A 23,555-nucleotide genomic window follows, 5' to 3' on the forward strand; every position below is an offset into this window, starting at 1 on the left:
AGTCCCCTGTTGTAAATCGCTTCCTTAAGGGCATTACTCTTCTTCTTCCTGTTCCCTTCGTAATGCTTCAGTAGGACTTGAACTTGGTTCTGACATACCTTATGTGCGCTCCCTTTCAGCCGCTTCATAACTGGCCTCTCAGACTATATTCTCTAAAGACTGCTTTTCTGGTTGCCTTCACCTCTGTTCGCAGGGTGAATGAGCTGCAAGCCCTTTCTTCAAAACCTCCTTTTCTGGCTGTTCATCCCGACAATGTCGTCCTCCGATTCAGGCCTTCCTTTCTTCCCAAGGTGGTTACTTTCCACATTGGTCAAACCATCACTTTGCCCCCCTTCTTTGTACCTCTGCATCCTTCTCAGGAGGAAGAGAGGCTCTATCATCTGGATCTAAAAAGTGCGATTTCATTTTATTTGGATCGCACCAAACCATTTCGGGTGGATGACCAGCTCATTGTTGGATATGTGGGTACCAGGAAAAGTCGGGCCTTGCACAAACGGACCATCTCTAGGTGGGTTGTTTTGTGCATTAAAGCTTGCAACTCTTTGGCAAAGAAGGAGCCTCCAGTGGGTCAGGGAATCCCTTTTCAGGGCCCTAGTTTTGTGGACCAGTGGTCAGTGTCTTGCATGGCTCTGCACTAACGTCAGTGCGCGAGGGCGGCGACTTATTAGTTGCCGCAACGTCATCCCGGTGATTATGATGCCAACAATATATGCGGAGCCGACCTTTTGACACGCAGGGGTACTGCTGATGAAAAATTCTCCGGATCCAGTCTGACACCTGGGGGTAATTCTAAGGTAAGGAATCTATAACTAATCTATATCACTTGCAGATATCGTTTATGAAGGTAAGTAGCTTGTTCATTATGTAAAAAGAACAAAAGATTTTCGTAAAACAAAAAAAGCTTTTTGTTGCTTTTTTGCCACCACACAAAGGCAATCCCATCTCTAAATCAGGCATTGCAAGATGGATCGTGAAATGTATCCAAACATGTTATGTGACAGCCAAAAGAACCTTAAGAATACCCCCTGGAGCGCATTCCACACGCAAAATAGGGCTACTATAGCCTTCTTAGGGAATATTCCCTTGGCTGACATCTGTAAGGCAGCAACATGGTCTACACCGCACACATTCACCAAACATTATTGTGTCTGTGTTAGCAAGGAAACAAGCTAATGCAGGCCAGGCAGTACTTAACACTTTTTTCAAACTGCAACAGCTACAGGTTAGCCACTGCTTTGGGAGAATACTGCTGTTTAGTACATGAAAAGCATGTGAGCTACAGCTCACATGCCTCGAACGGAAAAGGTTTCCTACCCAGTGAGCATCTGTTATTGGCATGTAGAGCTGTAGATTCACATGCGTTCACCCGCCTCCCCAGGTTCCTATACCTGTTGCAGTTCCTTCTGATCTTATTTACATACGCATGGACATCTCTCTTCTTCCTTTACTAACTCTGTTCTAAACTTCTGCGGGAAAAACAATCTAACAATAGTCGATTTCCATGCCCAATATCACCAAAAGGAGTCGCCTACCTCATGACTGGAAAGACTACTTTGAAGAAAAACAACTTGCAAACATCCAAACCCAACACTAGATGGCAGGAGTATGTAAAGCATGTGAATAGACCGCTTTACAGATGCTTACTGGGAAAGTAACATTTTCTCTTTAGTGCTTAGCTTAATGTGTTAATTGATATGTCCTTTTTTTCAGAAACCCATGACGGCGTCCAGGATATGGCTTGTGATACTTTTATAAAAATTGCACAGAAGTGTCGTAGACATTTTGTTCAGGTGCAAGTTGGTGAAGTAATGCCTTTCATAGATGAGATTTTGAACAACATTAACACTATAATTTGTGATCTTCAACCTCAGCAGGTAAGCTCTGATAACTTTGTTGCTACGCTCAAAGATGGCTTGTTCAGTAAATTAAGTTGGTAGACCTGTAGATTTATTTTTGATAAATTCTTGTTTGCGCAGGTTATTGATGTTTCCTTAGTACATATGTAAAATTGTTACTCTTTCTCTATGCGCCGCCCTGCTCCCAATATGTCTGGGACAGTATATGGCCTTCACCTTAACATGCTGACCTCAGTTCCCCTCTTTCTGTGCCTTCCAACGCGGATCTTTAGCTCACTCCCTCAAGTCTGTCAACTTACGTTTTTACCCTGTGTGCAAGGGACATTTTCCTTCCAAAAATTATAGGTTTCAAACTGTATAAGGATTGCCACAACCAGATGATGGTGGACCCCCATTAGTGTCTGGGCTCCAAGTTTGATTAGACGTGCAACAATTGACCCAAAGGTGATCCAAGACTGCGTAGACAAGGTATCCGATAGAGATTGCGAAGCAGATTCCTCATCTTAAAATATTCCTCGGGTGTCAAACTGGTTCCGGAAAGTTTTGGTGAGCAGTACCCCTGCCTGCCAATAGGTCAGTTTGGCTCAGCAGGTTGTCACTGTCACCAGAAGTGACAAACGTGATCACTATATAGGCACCACCCTAGTGCGCTGATGTCAGTTCTTTTCTTTCCACGCCAGTTGGTTCAGATCAGGAGTGACCCTCAATTTTTGACTGACCTTATCTGATTGCGACATCTAGCCGCAGATTCCTAATCTAAGAATCCTCTCCAGGCGTCAGACTGGATCTGGACGTTTTTCTTAGCAGTACCTCTGCACATCTGTATAGGGCATAGAGCGACTCCATAGCAACATCATCTCCCAAATTTGAAGTCAACAGAGCCATACAAGCAACATCCACCGCCCCCCACCCGAACCTCTGACGTCAGTTCATCCTTTTCTGCAATAACACTTGGATCTGCACTGCAGTTTCTCACTGTTTTCGACCTACTTAACATTTTTTCTTTGGAGCTGTGTGCCTTTCTCCTTCTTCAATACCCACAGGGATTCAAGCCTTGTGAGTCCTGTGGTCGATAAATGTCCGCCACAGATCACTCAGTTTGCATGTAGCGTCTGGGTGAGCACCACAACTCTGAGTGCAATTCTTCTCAACGCTTCCAACTGAAGTGCACAGGGAATGTCGCATGAAGCTCCTGGCGGCACAGATGTCGGTCTTCTCATCGTCCTAAGTCCCCTAAGCGTTCTAGAGACGAACTGCATGTCCGTTCTAGGAGCCGTTCCTACAGGGGCCATTCACCTTCGACATTTGGAGGTAAGTCTCAGTACTGGCGGTTAGTCGCTGCGCCTTCATTGCCTACCGCTGATCCCCACTCTTCTGTTTAAGTGCTGAGGCACGAGTCTGCCTCATGTCTCCCCACCTTTCCTGGGGCGTCTTTGACACAGATGAGACGATATTCTCAGTCTCTTATTTCTGCTCTTGGGTCATCACCTCCCTCTGGAGCGCCCTCTGTGGCCCCATGGAAGTGCATGAGGTCATGCCTGTGGCTCAGCCGGTGAGTTCTCCCTTGACTTCAAGTTGGCCTCTTGTGTCTGACACCTCTGCGGCACTGGTGCACAGCCCATCACAGCTCCCACCTGCGGCTTCTGCTTCTGGTCTGCCGAATCCAATTTCAGTGTCTAGCTCTTGTCTGCCTGCTCCCGCAATGGTGCAGTCGACGTTCCTTCCGACATCGACTTCTTAGTGTCAACCAGCTTTTGTCATTGTGTTGGATGCAGTGCTGATAGAGCAGACTGTCCTGGATGTTTCTCTTCTGCTTTTTCCTTCTGAGGACCATAGCTGTGGAAGTACTAAAGGTGGTGTGTCCTCTTCCAATTCCAGGCACAGTACCACCCCTATACAGTCTAGCCGTTTACTTAACCTGGTGACGGCAGTGGCTTAGAATCTTTGCCATCGTGCTCTCGCCTCCTGGTTTGGGTACGGAGGCTAGTTCCACGCAGGTAGACCTGCTCAATCCAGTTTCCATTGCCCTGGTTTCTCTGCTTCCTTTGGTGGAATTGTCAACAAACCTTAATTTCTGTTGTACACCCTGCCCACTCTAGTGTTTAGCCTATACTTCCTTATAGTGACTGTCATTTTGATATCCTGTTGGGTGCTTGGACTAAGCTCGAAAGAGGGATCCCTGTGTATTTCTCACAGGCGTTGCCTGGCCCCAGAGGATCCTCCTGTCTACTTAGACATTCCTCTGCCAAAAGCTTAGTGGTTCAAGCTGCTTAGCCAAGTAGAATATTGATTTTCTTCCCCTGTCCCTCCGGAAAGATGGCCAGAAAATTTGACACTTTTGGTAGGTGTATTTTCTCATCTAGCACTGCTCTGTGCGCTCGTCTACTTCTTCCATGCTTTGTGGGACTCTGGAGCGCCCATTGCTCTCCCTTCCAGAAGAAGCCCAGAAAGATTTTTTCCCTGGTGCAAGATGGTCAGCAAGCTTCCACACTTTCCATCTGCTGTGGTATGTTTACGGTCGTGCTGTGGCCTCTTCCACTGCTTTACGTTGGCTAACATGGTTGCGTACTTACTGGTTTTCAGAGGCTGTGCAAACTGCTTTGATTGACGTGCCTTTTGGTGGCACCTCCCTTTTTTGTGCTTACGCCGACTGCTTAAATTCGGTTCAGGGATAGTCATGGTTGTGCGAAGTCTTAATTCTACTGTACTAAAGTAGTTTGGTATAGTTGTTTCCTCATGTTTTGACTCTTTGCTGTCTTACTGGAATGCGGTTCCTCTCTCCTCCCTCCAAGGATACACCCAGTTTGGTGTTCCTGCTGTCTGCAGGTACTTTTTGTCTCGTTTTATGCTGTCAGTCACAGGTTTTGTTTCGAGCCATCTGAAACTTGTTACTTGGTGGTTTGAGAGTCTGTTCTGTACTTTGGCTTCTTTTGCTGCATGAATTTTTCTACCAGAAACCTTACTCCGTTTCTAGTATTCTATTTGTCGTGCAAAGGTTTGTGTCAACACTGGGCCAGAGTCTGTCCAAGGTAGGTACTGCACCACCATCAGCATTGTGGCGGCTGGGCGCAGAGGTCACTGAGCCCAGTGTTATCCTATAGAGGCTTGGGGCACCTCAAAGTGGCACTGGTTACTGTTCAGTACCTGCAGCTTAGGGACACAGGCCAAGAGGGTTAAGATCGGCACTGGAGTGGTGACCAAAGAGCCCTGAGACTGCACCATCAATGGCACAGGGGCGACTGGATGCAGAGTACAAAGAAGGCGCCGGGCCACATTGAATTCAGTGGAAATCCTCAGTTGGGAAAAACGGCTGCGGGCTCAATACATCAGATAGACTGAAGGAATGCCACGACTGGAGGGGTAAATTGGATAGTGAGGGATGCCGTGACTCCGTCTGTTGGGCACACCAAGGCCAGGGGCTGCGAATGCAGTCTTTCGAAGTCTGTTTTTTTCATCAGGTCCGGTCGGGGTGGCCCCTTCAGCTCGTGGGGGTGGTCAGGAAAGGTTGTCCAGTGCTGGTTCCCAGGTCGGCATCGCTGGGGAGACTTCATTGGGCCACCTGGACTCGGCCGTGAACATCGGGTGCAGAGTGGTGCAAGAGTTGTGGATCTGGCTGTATTTGGGGTCCTTATGTTGGTTTTTTTGCTGGAGAAATCTGGTGTCCACGTTGTAAGTAAGTGTCCTCTTTGCATGGTTGCCCTCACTTTTTGCTGAACCACTGATATGCTTTGAATGAGTTCCCCTGGGTTCCTTCCAAACTGGTACCTAGGGCCTATGTTCTTTCCCTAAAACTGCATTGAAAACAAAACCCAATTGGCACTCTTTGGCCACAGGTCAGTCACTTGTAAATTGTACCACAGGTACCAAGGGCACTGTGGCCAGGGAAGGCCTCTTAGGGCAGCAGCACTTATAGTTCCATCCTTAGAGACCCTGTACCATTACACACGCACACTGCCTTTGCAGGCTGCATGTTTTGGTGCAGAACAAAGTGAAGAGTTGACATGACACACATTCCTGAGTTCTAAAAAAAAAAAAATACTGCCCTGGCATAGGTCCGCCACCCCTGTAGCTGGGTGCCCTATACCAGTGGTGAGGGTACAGGTGCATGAGCCCTATATCCCTACAGTGTCTAAGATGATTCTTAGACATTGTAAGTGCAGTAATGCCATTAAGAGCATATGATGGCAGTTTGTCATTACGGACTCCACAGTACCATAATGGCTTTACTGAAAACTGGGTAGCTTGGTATCCACTCTGCACAATAAACCCACACTGATGCCAGTATGGGATTTAATGACAAATCCACCCAGAGGGCATCTTAGAGATGCCCCCTGAAAAACAACCTGACACTAGTGTCTAGGCTTAGTGGCTGTTCACCAGCTGCCACCACCAGACATGTTTACGGACCCCTGGGTCGAGAGCCTGCTGCTCTCTGGGCTCTGAAATAATGCACATGCTGGGACGAGGTGCCAGGCTTCCTCCAACAGGATGGGCAGGGTCCACAAAAGTGAAGCTTCAAAGTCTTGCTGCCTTTGCGACCTTCCAGCAACTGGCCCCCTCAGGTTCTGATACCCCCTTTGGGCGGGAGAATCGGCGGGAAATCCAAGTGAGTTAGGGAGGTGTGCCCACCTTTGCCAATCCCACCCCTCAGGTGGGGGAGGCAAGGTGAAGCATAACTTAGTCCCCGCCATCTTCCAGATGGGTGGACCCAGCTAACCTGAGTGAGGCATATGACCTCCTCTCACTGCAGGATGACCTAATAGGGAGTGTACCCATCCCAAGGAAGGGACCCATTGGTCCAAACCTTTACCTACCTGTAACTCCCCTAAATTTAGTATTTAGGGGAAACCCTGAACCTTGCCTCCTCAGACAAACGAGCAAGAAGAAAAGGACGAACAGCCGTGCTGAATTTTAGAAGAGGAAGACTCCCACTGACTTGACCCCAGCCCTACCGGCATATCCCCATCTCAAACCTGCAGAAGCGAAACTCCAGTTTGTCCTGCAGCCAGCAACCTGAAAAACCCAGAGGACCTGCCCTGCTTTCCAAATAAGACGTTGTCTCCAGTGAACACAATTTATCCACCCACAGACTCTGGCTCCTGCTAAATTTGCAAGTCTGCACCTGTCGCCCACGGCCCAAGTTCGAGTGACCAACACTAAAAGGAGGTCTCCCCGATGATCCTGATGCCAGATCTGGTGATCTCTGACTTGCCTCGCATCTCCTAGCGAAGCCTGCAGCCTCTTTCTGGAAACTCCCCTGTGACCGTAACTGGTAAGAGAAATCCAAAGACACCCCCTACGCCCGAAGCCCCACGTCCTTGGGTGGCCCAACAGACTGTGTCCCAGCATTCCCAGGCATCCCAACTTACCTCTCCAACCGGTGGTCACTTCCAGAGGATCATCTTCCCCGAGCCTGCAGTCTTTGTTGAAACCAGAGAATCTCCATTAAAATCAACAGGGCACCATATGCCAAAACAGAACCCTGCACCTAGCTGACCCTGTGCTGATACGGGTGTACTTTCGGTGCCAACTTTGCCCAGAGCTAAATAAACCCCAGGAGCTTTGCTCCCACAACCCAGTGGCATTCTTGTAAACGGCCACCAACCAGAAGCCTCCTACACTCTCTGCACCCGGCTGCCCTAGTGCCGCTGAGGGTGTTTTGAGAGTGTATCCTTAACCCTGGGGAACCCTTTTTCTAACCCCAGAAACTCCACCCCAAAAACTGAGTATTTACCTGGTAACCGGTAACTTCATTTCTCTCCATAGGATTACATTGACAGTGTTCGAGGCATGTGGGCTGCTGAATTCATATCTGTGCATAGATCGCCGCCTAGTGTTGGGTCCGGATGTTTGCACGTTGTTGTCCTGGAAGAGTCTTCGAAGTATCCTTGGATAGGTGACTCCTCCCCTGGACTACAGTGCGCATGGGCATCCTCTCCATCCTCAGATTGTTTTTTTCCGCCATTGGGTTCGGATGTGCTATCTTAGCTCAAGTTAGGAAAATATTTTGTCGAGGCCAAAAGGCCTTTAGTTCGCGTCGGTACTGTTTATCGATCGGTTTTCGATACAACCTTGTTAGTTTACTAACTTTCAGCACCGACTTTTTTCGCATTTACCTGTTCATCGACTACTTCGACGATGGAATCGAGGACGCCGTTCAAGAGGTGTCCGGTATGCAATTCGAAGTACCCACACATCGACGTCCATCCGGTGTGCAACAAATGCCTTTCGCCGGACCACGACGAATCGACATGCATGGCCTGTGCCCGGTTCCGTTCAAAAAAGACTCTACGGAATCGACGAGCAGCGAGACTCGAGGCGCAGCACGCGGCACCGGCCCCAGCAGACATCTTCAACGAGGCCGAAGACGTCGAAGAACTGGAAGTCTTACCCTCCAGTCCCGTTTCCGAACACGGATCCGGATCGGACGAAGTCGACGAATCACTCTTCCACAGAGGTGAAGACGACACCGAGGTAGGAGGAGGCCTTAGGGGCCGAAGAGAGTAGCTCCAATGATGAACAAGGCCTACCTGTTCAGACCGAAGAAGGCCCAGTTCCACGGCCTATGGCTCCGGTCGAGGGATCGCCTTCGGGCCTTACCCGAGACCCATCCCGCAGTTCTTCGGCCCCGCCCTCGGGCCCGGCCTCGGACATCCAGCGGCAGCCATTACCGCTTAAACCAGCTGGTTTCCCTTCCATAAAACCGAAACCGAAAGCTGCTCCGGTTCCAACGAAACCGAAACCGTTTCCCTTTCAGGATCCCACTAAAAAGGAAGCTGCCTGTAGAATCAGAACCTCTCCTTTATGAACCTTTCCACTCATCCTACCAGGATCCACAACTATTCTCCCCCACACGTTCCGACACGGATGCGTTGGAGGATTACATGGATGACCAAGTCCCCTACCATGGAGACACAGACCCTGATGACCAGCAGGACCCTGATCACACTTGGGGCGACCCCGTAGACCCAGGTGCACCTCTCGATGCACAGGACCCACAACTCTATGGGGCAAAAACATCTCCCACAGAGGATACTGCAGCCTTCAACGCTCTTATTGAACGTGCTGCCAATAACCATGGGGTGCAGCTTCACTCTGACACCGTCGAAGATGACTTTCTTATGGACACTTTCGCATCCTCAGAACGGCATGTAAAGACTCTGCCCATGTTGAAAGGAATCCTCAAACCAGCCAAGGACATTTTCAAGGAACCCACCAGGGCACGAGTGATAAACCCCAGGATTGATAAATACCGATCAGCACCTGGGGACCCTACTTACATCAGAGGCCAATTACCACTAGACTCCATTGTCGTAGCGAATGCTCGCAAGAGGGCACACTCGCAAACGACAGGTGACGCTCCTCCCCCGGACAAAGAGTCCAAGGTGTTAGAGACCTCTGGCAAGCGAGTTGCCGCCCAAGCTGCAAACATATGGCGCATAGCCAACACTCAAGCGCTCCTTGCTCGCTATGATAGAGCGCACTATGACACACTGGAGCAAATATTCCAACATCTCCCTGACCAGTTCAAGGAAGGCGCAGAAATGCTCATCAGAGAAGGACAGCTACTCGCGAATGCTTCCATCAAGTGTGCACTAGATGCTGCAGACACGGCTGCCAGGGCCATAAACACAAGCGTCATGCTGCGACGACATGCCTGGTTACGAATCTCAGGATTCAAGCCTGAGGTACAAAACAATATACTCAACCAGCCTGTCAACCCCGACTATTTATTCGGGCCAGAGGTTGACACCACCCTTGAGAAGATAAAAAAGGACACGGACACTGCAAAGTCCATGGGCGCTCTCCAAACTCAGTCCTTTCGGAGCGGCTCCTTTCGTCGCCCCGGAAACAAGGGAGCAGGTAGAGGACAGGGGTCACAACAAACATATAACAAAGGCAATACACAGACCACCTACGATAAAAACACCCGGGGTGGATATCGTGGCTCCAGTACAAAGGGCAGAGGACGCGGCTACGGCAACACCAGGTCCTCCCCCAAGAACAAGCAGTGACGCCCTCTCCCTTCCTCCCGACCACATAACACCTGTCGGGGGAAGGCTACAAAGGTTCCTGTCCACGTGGAACTCCATCACCACGGACAGGTGGGTCAAAGATATCGTAAAATACGGTTACTGTCTGGAGTTAACCTCCACTCCACCCACAATACCACCAAGAAACCGTCCTATGTCCTCAGAGCACTTAACGCTCTTACAGAAAGAGGTGCAAAGTATGCTTCTAAAAGGCGCTATAGAGGTCGTACCCATCCACGAGCAGGGTACGGGGGTGTACTCCCTCTACTTCCTAATTCCAAAAAAGGACGGGTCACTCAGACCTATATTAGACCTGAGACCCCTGAACCAGTACATTCTTTCAGAGCACTTTCACATGCTCACTCTACAGCAAGTCCTTCCGCTTCTCAAGCAGGGAGACTTCCTAGCCACACTGGACCTCAAGGATGCGTATTTCCACATACCCATCCACCCCTCACACAAAAAATACCTCAGGTTCATTGTTCAGGGGCAGCACTATCAATTCAAAGTCCTTCCCTTCGGCGTGACAACAGCGCCCAGGGTTTTCACGAAGTGCCTAGCTACGGTGGCAGCACATCTACGGAGGCAGCATATACACGTCTACCCCTACCTAGACGACTGGCTCGTTCAAGCGAAGTCAGCACAGCAATGTGCCAGCCACATGTCCCGCACCATTCACCTTCTTCACAGTCTGGGATTCTCACTAAATTACCCAAAGTCCCATCTCCAGCCCGCACACGTACAACAGTACCTAGGTGCGACTATAGACACTCTGGCGGCCACAGCTCAGCCAAATTTAGTGAGGATCAACAGCATACAACTGCTGATCTCCAAGTTCAAACCCAATCACTCACTTCCAGCGCGAGTGTTTATGCAGTTGATAGGCATGATGGCCTTCTGCATCTTCATAGTCCCGCACGCGAGATTACATATGCGCCCGCTTCAGGAGTGCCTAGCACGTCAGTGGAATCAGGCTCAAGGACAGTTGAAAGACCTAGTGTTGGTGAGCGGTCGGGCATACAACTCTCTGCATTGGTGGAATCCACAAAACCTTTGCAAGGGCCGACCATTCCAAGAGCCTGTCCCACAGATAGTACTGACAGCGGACGCGTCTCTCCAGGGATGGGGAGCTCATGTACTCCACTACACAGTGCAGGGACTATGGACGACACAACAAAAGAAGATGCACATCAACCTTCTGGAACTGATGGCAATCTTCCTGGCCATGAAGGTATTCAAAGTACATCTATGCAACAAGGTCGTGTTGATCCGGACGGACAACATGACCGCAATGTACTACATACAGAAGCAGGGAGGAACACACTCTCCACAGTTGTCTCATCTGGCTCAGAGCATGTGGAAGTGGGCCATTCAGAGGAACATGTTCCTCATGGCGGAACACCTCCCTGGCAAGGACAACCAGATGGCGGATCTGCTCAGCAGACACAGCCACCAGATGCACGAGTGGGAGTTACACCCATCAGTACTCCAACCGTACTTCCAGCAGTGGGGTCATCCGGAGATAGACCTATTCGCGACAAGCGAAAACGCAAAATGCCAAAGCTTCGCCGCCAGGTTCCCACATCCGCAGTCGCAGGGCAATGCGATATGGATGAACTGGTCCGGCAGATTTGCGTACGCTTTTCCCCCAGCGCCGTTAATACCGCTGGTGGCCCGCAAACTCAGACAACACTCCCTGACACTCGTCCTAGTTGCTCCCACGTGGGCACGCCAGCCGTGGTACACCACCTTCCTCGAACTTTCCGTGGTGCCGCATCAAAGGCTGCGGATCAAACCCGCGCATTTGACGCAGAACCATGGAGAGATTCAGCACCCAGATCCGCAACAGCTGAACCTGGCGATCTGGCTCCTGAAGTCCTAGAGTTTGGCTATCTCAACCTGCCACCTGACTGTATGGACATCATCAAGGAGGCCAGGAGACCCACTACAAGGGCTTGCTATGCAGCCAAATGGAAAAGGTTCGTCATTTATTGCGGTAATAATGACATTAACCCGCTGGACGCATCCATCCAAAACATCATCTGTTACCTCTTACACCTATACCGATGCAATCTGGCGTACACCTCTATACGTGTCCATTTGACCGCAATATCAGCCTATCTGCAGACCAGGCAGCACCTCTCACTATTCAGAGTGCCTGCCATCAAAGCATTCTTGGAGGGACTCAAACGAGTCATTCCACCAAGCCACCCACCGGCTCCAATGTGGAACCTCAACTTGGTCCTCACACGCCTGATGGGTCCACCCTTTGAACCTCTACACTCATGCGAGATTCAATTCCTTACCTGGAAAGTAGCCTTCCTGGTAGCGATCACTTCCTTAAGAAGAGTTAGTGAACTCCAGGCACTAACAGTTCAAGAGCCATTTATACAGGTTCACGCCAACAGGGTCGTACTACGTACCAACCCCAAATTCATGCCCAAAGTAATATCGCAGTTCCACATGAATCAAACTATTGAACTGCCCGTTTTCTTCCAAAACCCACAAACTGTCGCAGAAAGGGCACTACATACACTAGATGTAGGGAGGGCCCTCATGTACTACATCGACAGGACTAAACCCTTCAGGAAGACAAAACAACTGTTCGTTGCCTTTGCCCCACACCACAAAGGTAACGCCATCTCCAAAGCAGGGATAGCCAGATGGATAGTTAAGTGTATTCAAATCTGTTATCAAAAGGCAAAACGCACATTAACTATTCCACCACGAGCCCACTCAACACGCAAGTTGGGGGCTTCCATGGCTTTTCTAGGAAATATTCCCCTGCATGATATATGTAGAGCAGCCACATGGTCCACTACACACACATTTACAAAACACTATTGTGTAGACGTGCAGTCAAAACAGCAGGCAGCTGTAGGACAGGCTGTTCTCAAAACACTTTTTCAGACCGCTGCAGCTGGCACTGGTAGCCGCCGCTAATAGAGGGCACTGCTATGTATTCTATGCACAGATATGAATTCAGCAGCCCACATGCCTCGAACTGAATATGCTACTTACCAGTATGCATCTGTTCTTGGCATGTAGGGCTGCTGACATTCATATCGCCCTCCCTCCTCCCCGGCGCCTGTAGCAGCTGCAGCTCTCAGAATTACTGTATAGCATGGTCATCACTTTCTGTATCTACTCCATCACTGCCACAATGGCGAAAAACAATCTGAGGATGGAGAGGATGCCCATGCGCACTGTAGTCCAGGGGAGGAGTCACCTATCCAAGGATACTTCGAAGACTCTTCCAGGACAACAACGTGCAAACATCCGGACCCAACACTAGGCGGCGATCTATGCACAGATCTGAATGTCAGCAGCCCTACATGCCAAGAACAGATGCATACTGGTAAGTAGCATATTCATTTTCTCTGAAAAATGTTTCAAGTGTGAAGTTTATTTGTTTGGAAACCTGAAAAAACTAGTGTGCAAAACTGATTTTACTTTCCTTTTCTCTAGGAAATGTCCCAGTGTGATATCTAGGCGTATCACACTAAGAAAAAAAAAGTAATCTAAATAGTAATCTAAAAAGTAACTGAAAAGTAATCTGTACAGTTATTTCGAATCCTTCACTGATTGCATTTCAATGAAATTGCATTTGAACCTGCATTTAATTGTAAACACTGCATAAGATAAGCATTTATTTCACTTAACTTTGGCAGGCTTGGCTTGGTTCTAGAAATAAAATAACTTGCAATTTTTATACACACGAGTCTTAGTTAAGTTGTTGAGTGTGTGACATCATTTGCTGATTGAGTGTGTTAAACAAATGCTTAACACTAACCTCTGATACAGCCTTACTGCTCGCCCACACTGCCACAAATAGAGTAAGTTGCTATCTACTTTAACCTCTGCCTACCTTTGGGGTTCCAATAGACTGTGCACACTATACCTCATTTTGCTATAATGTATACAGAGCCAGCTTCCTACACATGTGAGACAAGAGTCTTAGTTGAATACAGCACAGGTCCTCTGGGGTTCTTGAGGTGGCTGGCTTGGAGCCATGCCGGTTTCTTGAAGCAGGGTTGCTGGGGGAGGAGACAGGCCTGTAGGGCTGGGTCCAAGTCAGTTGTGTTCCCCACTGCTGCATAGCTCTACTGTCCTTATTTGTAGGTTGTCAAATCTGAGGAACACATCCCTGTTACTATTGGGACTAATTCACCAATTCAAGATGGAGTATGTCTAAAAGAGAGGTTCAACTCCGCTCCTGGCGACCCTTGGAGTGTGCCAGGCTGATCTGGAAATTTCTGCTCTGCTTAAAATGTTCCCGCCTGTCCTGCAGCCAAAAGTGGGGTCTAGACGGAGGTGGGCATCGCCACTAGTTGGAGCTGCCCAAATTCAGCACATCTCAAGGTGACCCTTTGAGGCTCACTGCCATGTGTTGCTGTTCCTGCCAAGGGAGGAGTGAAGCACCTCCACTCAGAGCAGTCATTGTCCCTGACCTCAGAGCAGAAGGGTTCTCACCCATGGGGTCAGAAACAGTCTAGTGGTGGCTGGCTGGTGGGGACTGTAGGAAACTGGCACAATTAATACTACACCTAATGAGGTATAGATTCCCGGTGACCCCAGAGGTAGGCAGAGAAAGTTAGATAGAACCTTACTCTCTATTTGTGGTAGACTGGTTGAGCAGTAAGGCAGTATCAGAGGACAGTGTTAAGCGTTTGATGTACACACTCAGTCAGCCCATGAATTCACAGACTGTGAGAAAGTGCCCTCTTTCTTGCATGGTATGCCCCGGCATTTTGCTGATTTGCTGATATTCTTTGACTGAGTGTGCCCTTGGCTCCTGCTAATAGGGTAATCAGGGCCTATGTTCCTTCCCAAATATTGCATTGAAGCCTAAACCCAGTTGGCATCTCTGGTCACATGTCAGCCCCTGGTAAATGGTACCACAAGTACCCAGGGCACTGTGACCAGAGAAGGCCTCTAAGCAATTATTGTGCCACCCTTAGAGGTCCTGTACCCTTTGAAGGCTGCATGTCTTTGTGCAGAACCAAGTGAAGTCGATTTTGCACACGTGTGTGCCGGGACCACAAACCACTGCCCTGGCATACATCAGTCACCCCTCAGGCAGGGTGCACTATACCAGTGGTGAGGGTACAGGTGCATGAGCCCTGTACCCCTACAGTGCCCAAGTCCATTCTTGGGCATTGTAAGTGCATTGCTGCCATTAAGAGTATATGGTGCTGGGAGTTTATCTTTAAGAACTCCACAGTGCCATAAGGGCTACACTGAAGACTGGGAAGTTTGGTGTCAAACGTCTCAGCACATTAAAGCCACACTGATGCTAGTGTGGGATTTAATGTAAAATGCACAACAGAGGGCATCTTAGAGATGCCTCCTGAAACTTTACCAACTTCTAGTGACTCGACTGAGTGGCTGCTTAGGCTGCCACCAACAGACATGGCTCTGGACCCCTGGGTCTGCTGCTCTCTGGGCCTGAAACAAAGCACTTCCTGGGACGAGGTGCCAAGCCTCCTCCCCCAGGGATGGGCAGGTTTCACAAAGGGGAAACTTCAAAGGCATGCCACCTTTGTGAGCCTCTCCAGACCATTTACTGCTTTCATCAACTGGTCCCTGCTGGTGCACCCCGGTGATCCTGACCCGAGAACCGGTGACCCCTGACCTGCCTCCAGCCGACACCTGCAGTCTAAATCCAGAAGGCCTAACCGCGACCCGGAGCTGGTAAGAAGATCCGACCCCAAAAGGCACCCCTGCACCGGACGCCCCACAGCCTTGTGTGCCCAAACCAACGGTGCCTAACCAACCCTTAACTTCCCAACTTACCTATCGAAGTTGTGGTCGCACCCAGAAGTCCTTAGTCTCCCTGCCTGCAGTGCTTTTGCAAATCGGAGGTTCTCCATTCAAAACGGGGCACCGACCTCGAAACAGCACCCTGGACCCGGCCGCCCTAGTGCCGCTGAGGGTGCACCTTTTTGTGCTACTATGTTTCCCCATTTGCCCTGACCTGAACCCTAGGAGCTTTGCTCCCACAACCCAGTGGCCTGCTTGCCAGCAGCCACCAGCCGCAGGCCCCCTATCCCCCATTGGATAACATTGGGCCTCAACTCTCTGCACCCGGCCGCCCTAGTGCCGCAGAGGGTGTAAAAAGAGTGCATCACTGACCCTGGGGGACCCCTGAGTCTAACCTCAGAACCTTAACTCCCACAGTCGATAACTTACCTGTGAACCAATAACCTGTTTTTCCTCCATAGGATAACATTGACAATTTTCTTCCAAAACGTTTCTCAGTGTGGAGTTTTGAAATCTAAAAATATTCTTTAAAAATCGCACATATAACCAAAACGTATTTACTTACCTGTTGACAGGAAATGTCCCAGTGCTGAATCTAGGTATCCAACACTGAGTTAGAAAAGTAACGTAAAAAGTAACTTACCTGTAATTTACTGAAAAAGCCTATTAATTTCCATGTACTGTATTTGCTAAGTGTTGCAACCTACTGCATCCCCCGAACAAAGTACAATTTCTATTGCATTTTCAAACTGTTCTATATTCAGCAACTTATTACTGAAAAGTATGTTCGAGGCATATGAGCTGCAGATTACACACTTTTGCATAGATCGCCATCTGGTGTTGGGCCCGGATGTTTGCAGTTTGTTTTTCCTCTTGGAAAGTCACGAGGTTGGTGACTGCTCCTTTGGATTGTATTGCGCATGGGCTTCGGCTCCATCCTCATTGTTTTTTTCCGCCATCGGGCTCTGGTGTAATCTTCTCGCTCCGGTTCCGAACAGCTTCCAGTTCGACGATCGACGCGCAATCCTCACCCCAAATCGCGGCATTGTTTCGATCGCGATCTCTTCAATCAACGCGCCTTCTCATTGGGTTCCAGTCGTCGAAGGCGGCCTTCGGGCCTACCCAAGCTCCGGTCCCGGCTCATGGAAAGAACTCCATTTAAAAAGTGCCTTCGATGTGGGTCCAAATTTCCCCACACCGATCTTCAAGAGGTATGCAACCTCTGCCTCTCCCCTGAACACGAGGCTCGAGACTGTCCGGCCTGTAAGTCTTTCCGATCCAAACAGACTATTCAGAACTGAAGAGCCAGAAGGAACATGGCACACTCCTAGACGTCCATTCCAGTCGACCTCTTCGGAGACTACATCGACGATCCGGAACAGCATCGCACCGAAGAGGACCTCGTCAGCGCTGCCGAGTCATATGTGTGGATGACATCACTCCGGCGCAGAGGGTCATGAGTACCAATCATCTCTTCCGCTTCCCGCTTCCCCCCCCCCCCCCCCCACACACACACACACACACACACATACGCGCCGACACCCAAAAAGGCTTCGGTCACGCCTTTGCCTCCGGGCCTAAGCAAGACCAGAGACACTGCTTCACACACCCCACCTTCGGGCCCGGTGAAGAAGCCAAGTAAGCCTTCCGGCGGCTCAGGCCCGAGCCAGCCTACGAGCGGTGCCGAGAAACACACTTCGACACCGAAAAAGAAACCGGCCTCCACCTCGACACCGAGCTCCGCACCGAAGCCCTCTGGGTCGAAACCCAGCTCTTCGGTACCGACGCCATCTTCGGTACCGACCAAACCACACAAGGCCACCGACACTTCCAAGCCGAAGCCCATCACGGCGCCGACCAAGAGACCGGAGGTTCCCAAGCCGGGTTCTAAGCAACAAACTGGCACGGAAAAACCTAAAAAGACATCGTCCCAGACGCCTTCGGCGCCGAAGGACCAAATAACCTCACCAGAACGGTTTACACCGGATCCCTTGCAAAAAAACTCTCACCAAGGATCCAAAAACTGGACATTTGACACTCTACCAAAAATACATTTGGAGAAGCCTGCTCCACCTCCGAAGAGGAAGGACTCTGCTACCTCTCCGTTCAGAATACTTTCCCCTCCCTCTCCACCACCTCCTCCTCCTTCCCCACCTCCACCCCCTCCGCCCTCTCCACCCCCACCTCATCGTTCTCCGACCCCGTCTCCAGACGATGATGATCAGGGGGACCCATATCATGATATAGGGGATGTGCCACAGGACCCCACCCCTACAGGATCCCCGGACTCATGGGACGATTACAATATTCCAGATATCCCCAACGTCCCACAAGACGATCTTTACCCTTCTAGGCCATCTCCCCCGGAAGATTCATTAGGGTTCAACCATCTTCTACATAGGGCGGCACATTATCACGGGGTGAACTTGCATACCGACCCCGTGGAGGAAGATTTCCTCCTAGACACATTTGATACCGCACATAGGTCCACCTCCATACTGCCCATGCTCAAAGGAGTGGTAAAGCATGCGCCAGAAGTTTTTAAGGACCCAGTTAGAGCCAGGGTCATTAACCCGCATATTGAAAAAAAAACCCTGCTCACTCAGATCCCTCCTACATCAGAGGACCAGCGCCACTAGATTCTTTAGTAGTATTTACGGCACGTAAAAGGGCAAATTCACAAGCGTCGGGTGATGCACCACTACCTGACAAAGAATCAAAACTACTAGATGCATCAGGCAAACGCACACATCTCAGGCGGCCAACATATGGCGTATAGCAAACGCTCAGGCACTACTGGCCAGATATGACAGGGCTTATTATGACGAGTTAGAAAGCATAATGCACCATCTCCCTGAAAAATATAAAGCTAGGGCCAACGAGTTAATTCAAGAGGGTAAAACAATCACAAATACCTCCATACGTTGTGCCCTAGATGCAGCAGACACAGCCTCCAGGGCCATCAACGCCAGCGTCCTTCTCTGTCGCCATGCTTGGCTAAGGGTATCTAGTTTTAAACCAGTAGTACAAGCCTCCATCCTTAACCATCCCTTTGACCAGGAACATCTATTTGGGCCAAAGGTGGATGAGGCCTTAGAAAAAATGAAAAAAGACACGGATACAGCAAAATCCATGGGGGCTTTACAATCGCACCCGCCCAGACGCTCCTTTCGCCGCTCCTCCTTTCGGAGTACATCCAGAGGCTACTCATCAGACACAGCGTCCACATCATATAAATCCCCTACTCAGACCACCTTTACAAAAGGTTACCAAAGAGGCGGCTACAGGGATAACAACAACAAGGGCAGAGGCAAAACAAACCACGCCCGTTCTGCCACACCTCCTACCCAATGACTTCCCCCTGCTCTTCCCCCCCCCCACCACCCCCAGACAATTCCACTCCGGTCGGGGGCAGACTCCAAAATTTCCTTCATGTCTGGGCGACCATCACCTCAGACAAATGGGTGACCCAAATAATTCGGTCAGGCTACTGCCTAGAACTAACATCTACCCCCCCCCAAACATTCGACCCAGGCAACACCCAATGTCACGAGAACATTCAAAATTACTAAAGCAGGAGGTAATCTCCCTCCTACAAAAAGAGGCAATCGAACACGTTCCTGTCAATCAACAAAATATGGGGGTCTCCTCCCTATATTTTCTCATACCAAAAAGGGACGAGACTCTGCGACCTATTCTAGATCTCCGGCCCCTAAACACATACATACACTCAGACCATTTTCATATGGTAACGCTTCAGCAGGTACTTCCGCTCCTCTCCCAAAACGACTTCCTCAACACTCGACTTGAAAGACTCATATTTCCACATTCCAGTGCACCATGCTCACAGAAAGTACCTCAGATTAGTAGTGGACGGACAACACTACCAATTCAAAGTGCTCCCGTTCGGAGTCACAACAGCACCACGGGTATTCACCAAGTGCCTGGCAGTGGTGGCGGCACACTTGAGAAGACAGCTCATTCACGTCTTCCCATACCTAGACGATTGGCTGATAAAAGCCACTTAATGCAATCAGTGTGTACAACACACCTCCACCACAATCGAACTACTTCACCAACTAGGCTTCACGGTGAACCACCAAAAGTCTCAGCTGCAACCATCCCACATAAAACAATACCTTGGTGCCACCATAGACACCTCAAAAGCTATAGCCTACCCCAATCCGGCTAGGATTGCAAGCATTCAGGCTTTACGACAAATTCATACCTCAACACTCCCTTCCAGCACGAGTGTTCATGCAACTAATAGGGATGATGGCCTCTTGCATTTTCATAGTGCCCCACGCAAGACTCCAGATGCGTCCCCTCCAAGAGTGCTTAGCGCACCAGTGGAACCAGGCCCAAGGTCAACTGACAGATCTGGTGTTGGTAGACTGTCTGCAGTGGTGGAGCACCACAAACCTTTCCAAAGGTCGACCGTTCCTGGACCCGGTTCCCCAGATAATACTAACAACGGATGCATCGCTCTCCGGCTGGGGAGCTCACCTATTACATCTCACCGTGCAGGGCACATGGACGCCTCAACAAAAGTTACTCCATATCAACCATCTGGAGTTACTAGCAATCTTTTTAGCCCTAAAATCTTTTCAAACAGATTTCAGGCAAGGCAGTCCTCATTCACACAGACAACATGACGACCATGTAATATATACAAAAACAAGGCGGCACACACTCTCCACAGCTCACTCAATTAGCACAGAGCATATGGAGATGGGCAATTCCCCACAAAATCTTTCTCCTAGCTCAACATGTCCCAGGAGTCAAACACCGTGGCGGATCTGCTCAGCAGACAGACACAACAAATCCACAAGTGGGTACTTCACCGATCGGTTCTTCATCCGTTCTTTCAAATGTGGGGGCATCCACAGATAGACCTCTTTGCCACCCACGAAAACTCAAAATGCCCAAGCTTCGCCGCCAGATACCTACACCCATTGTTCAAAGGAAATGTGATATGGATGAACTGGTCACGCAAATTTGCGTGCGTTTTTCCTCCTCTCCCACTCATTCCATTAGTGGTGCGCAAACTACAACAGCACTCCCTCACACTAATCCTAGTAGCTCCAACGTGGGCCAGACAACCGCGGTACACCACGCTGCTGGAACTCTCTGTAGTACCACACCAAAAACTACACCTCTCACCATGCCTCCTAACCCAGAACCATGGAGAGATCAGACACCCGGACCCAGCTCAGCTCAACCTTGCGATCTGGCTCCAGAAATCCTAGAATTTGGGTACCTAAATCTTCCCCCTGACTGTATGAACGTCATCCGAGAAGCTAGACGACCTACCACTAGAGCGTGCTACGCTGCCAAGTGGAAACTATTTGTTGTTTATTGCCATAACAACACCATCAATCCCCTGGACGTGTCCATTCAACACATCATAGGCTACTTACTCCACCTACAAAGGTGTAATCTAGCCTATACGTCCATTCGACTACACCTCGCTGCAATTGCAGCTTACTTACAAAACAGGCAACATCTATCACTCTTTAGAGTACCTGCCATTAAAGCCTTCATGGAAGGCCTGAAAAAAATAATTCCCTCCAGAGTACCACCCTCACCTGTGTGGAACTTAAATGTTGTTCTCATAAGGCTAATGGGGCCTCCCTTCGAACCTTTGCACAAATGCGAACTACAATTCCTAACCTGGAAAACCGCTTTCCTTGTAGCTATCACTTCCCTTAGAAGGGTCAGTGAGATACAAGCACTTACCAACTTTTTCTTCAAATACACCATAACAAGGTTGTTCTCCGTACCAACCCAAAATTCCTACCTAAAGTCATTTCCCCTTTTCACCTAAACCAATCTGTAGAACTACCAGTATTTTTCTCGCAACCACAGACCGTTGCAGAAAGGGCTCTGCACACGCTAGATGTCAAACGAGCCTTACTCTACTACATCGAGAGAACACAACCTTTCCGCAAGACCAAACAACTGTTTCTCTTTCTCTCCACCACACAAGGGCAACCCCATCTCAAAATCAGGGATAGCTAGGTGGATTGTAAAATGAATCCAGATTTGCTACCACAAAGCAAAACTGACGCTATCCGTTCCCCCTAAAGCCTATTCTACACGAAAGATAGGGGCTACCATGGCATTTTTAGGGAACATCCCATTAGATGATATCTGCAAAGCAGCTACATGGTCAACACCGCACACTTTCACCAAACACTATTGTGTAGATGTGCAAACTAAGCAACAGGCTAGTGTGGCCCAGGCTGTACTCAAAACACTTTTTCAAACCACTGCAACAGATACCGGTGGTTGCCGCTAAGGTTGGGAACTGCTATATAGTCTATGCAAAAGTGTGCAATCTGCAGCTCATATGCCTCGAAAGGAATATGCTACTTACCAGTATGCATCTGTTCTTGGCATGTAGAGCTGCAGATCTACACACGCCCACCCGCCTCCCCGGCTACCTGTATCTGTTCCAGTTTATCTTATTTAAATACACACGGGTTTCTTCACTGTTATTACTACGTTCCATCTTTCCCTGCTGGCGAAAAACAATCTGAGGATGGAGCCGAAGCCCATGCGCAATACCATCCAAAGGAGGAGTCACCAACCTCGTGACTTCCAAAGACTTTCCAAGAGGAAAAACAAACTGCAAACATCCGGGCCCAACACCAGATGGCGATCTATGCAAAAGTGTGTAATCTGCAGCTCTACACGCCAAGAACAGATGCATACTTGTAAGTAGCATATTCCTTAATGCTTACCTGTGCCAGGCTTGCTTGGTTCTATAAATAACAGTATATTTTTTTATACAAAAGCAATTGGCCTAGAGTTCAGTTAAGTAAATGTGTTTGGGTTATTTGTGCGATTTTTAAAGAATATTTTTAGATTTCAAAATGCCACACTTAAGAACACATGATCACCCCTGCTTTTTGTCTGATATCTGATGAAATGTTGACAGAAGTGCACTGTGTTCCTTCTTTCCAGACTCCTCAGTGCCTGATCTCTTGCCTTGAAACTGTAGTCGTTTCTCCAATTGACCATAACTTAACACCTCCTGTAATTCCCTAGTAAATGGTACCTAGGGCAAGGAGGCTAAAGAGAATCCCTAAGGGATGCAGCATGTATTGTGCCACCCTGTGGGACCCCTCCGCACCAACATGCAAACTGCCATTGCAGGCTGTGTCCCATGGTGCAGAGAAAAGAAGTCATGACATGGCTCACCTCTTGAGAGCCATGCCTACAGACACTGCATGCAGTATAGGTAGGTCACCACTACAACAGAACTTACAGCCCTAAGGCAGAGTGCACTATCTTGTTTACATATCTGCATGAACGGATATACATTTGTGATATCCAAGTAGATTGTCAGATATTACTAGTTAACAGAGAAGCCATCTTAAGAACATGTGTTGGACACTGGTGTTTACGAGTTCCCCAGCTACATGATGGCTTCACTGAAACTAGAGATGTTTGGAATCATAAATCTAGTATTAAACCCACACTGATTCCAGTGATGGATTTATTAATACATGCACCCTGAGGGCACCTTAAAGCTGCCCCCTGAAAACCTACCTACCAATAGTGTGCTGACTGGTGAAGACCAGCCTGCCACCACAGACAGGTTTGTGACCCCTTGCAGGTGAGAGCCTGAACTCTTGGAGTGCAGAAACCATGCCTTCTCCGGCCGGAGGTGTTGTCAACTCCTCCAAGCAGGATGGCTAAAGAATCCGCATATCAAGGCAGGAGGCTTCAAAGGCCTATGCCGCCTTTGATATGCGACCCAAGGCATCCCTAGACCGGTAAAATACCACATTCTGCCCCATGGCTTTTTTTTTTTTTTTTTAAGAATTCTATTGAGTTTTCCAGTCACTGTTCCAAAAAACCAAGACTACATACACTAGCATCTTATAGAAGACCC

The 23,555-nt window shown here is 49.1% G+C and overlaps 1 protein-coding gene across 1 annotated transcript in view; it reads left to right on the forward strand.

Moving 5' to 3' along the window:
• XPO1 (exportin 1) overlaps window positions 1-23,555 on the forward strand; it is a 908,600-nt gene that overhangs the window by 682,509 nt on the left and 202,536 nt on the right. The window contains exon 16 of the mRNA XM_085612347.1: window positions 1,711-1,874. Coding sequence (XP_085468473.1) covers window positions 1,711-1,874 — 164 coding nt within the window. The remainder of the gene's footprint in view (window positions 1-1,710; window positions 1,875-23,555) is intronic.

The sequence above is a fragment of the Triturus cristatus genome, chromosome 6 (genome assembly GCF_964204655.1).
Source record: "Triturus cristatus chromosome 6, aTriCri1.1, whole genome shotgun sequence".
Lineage (NCBI taxonomy): Eukaryota > Metazoa > Chordata > Amphibia > Caudata > Salamandridae > Triturus > Triturus cristatus.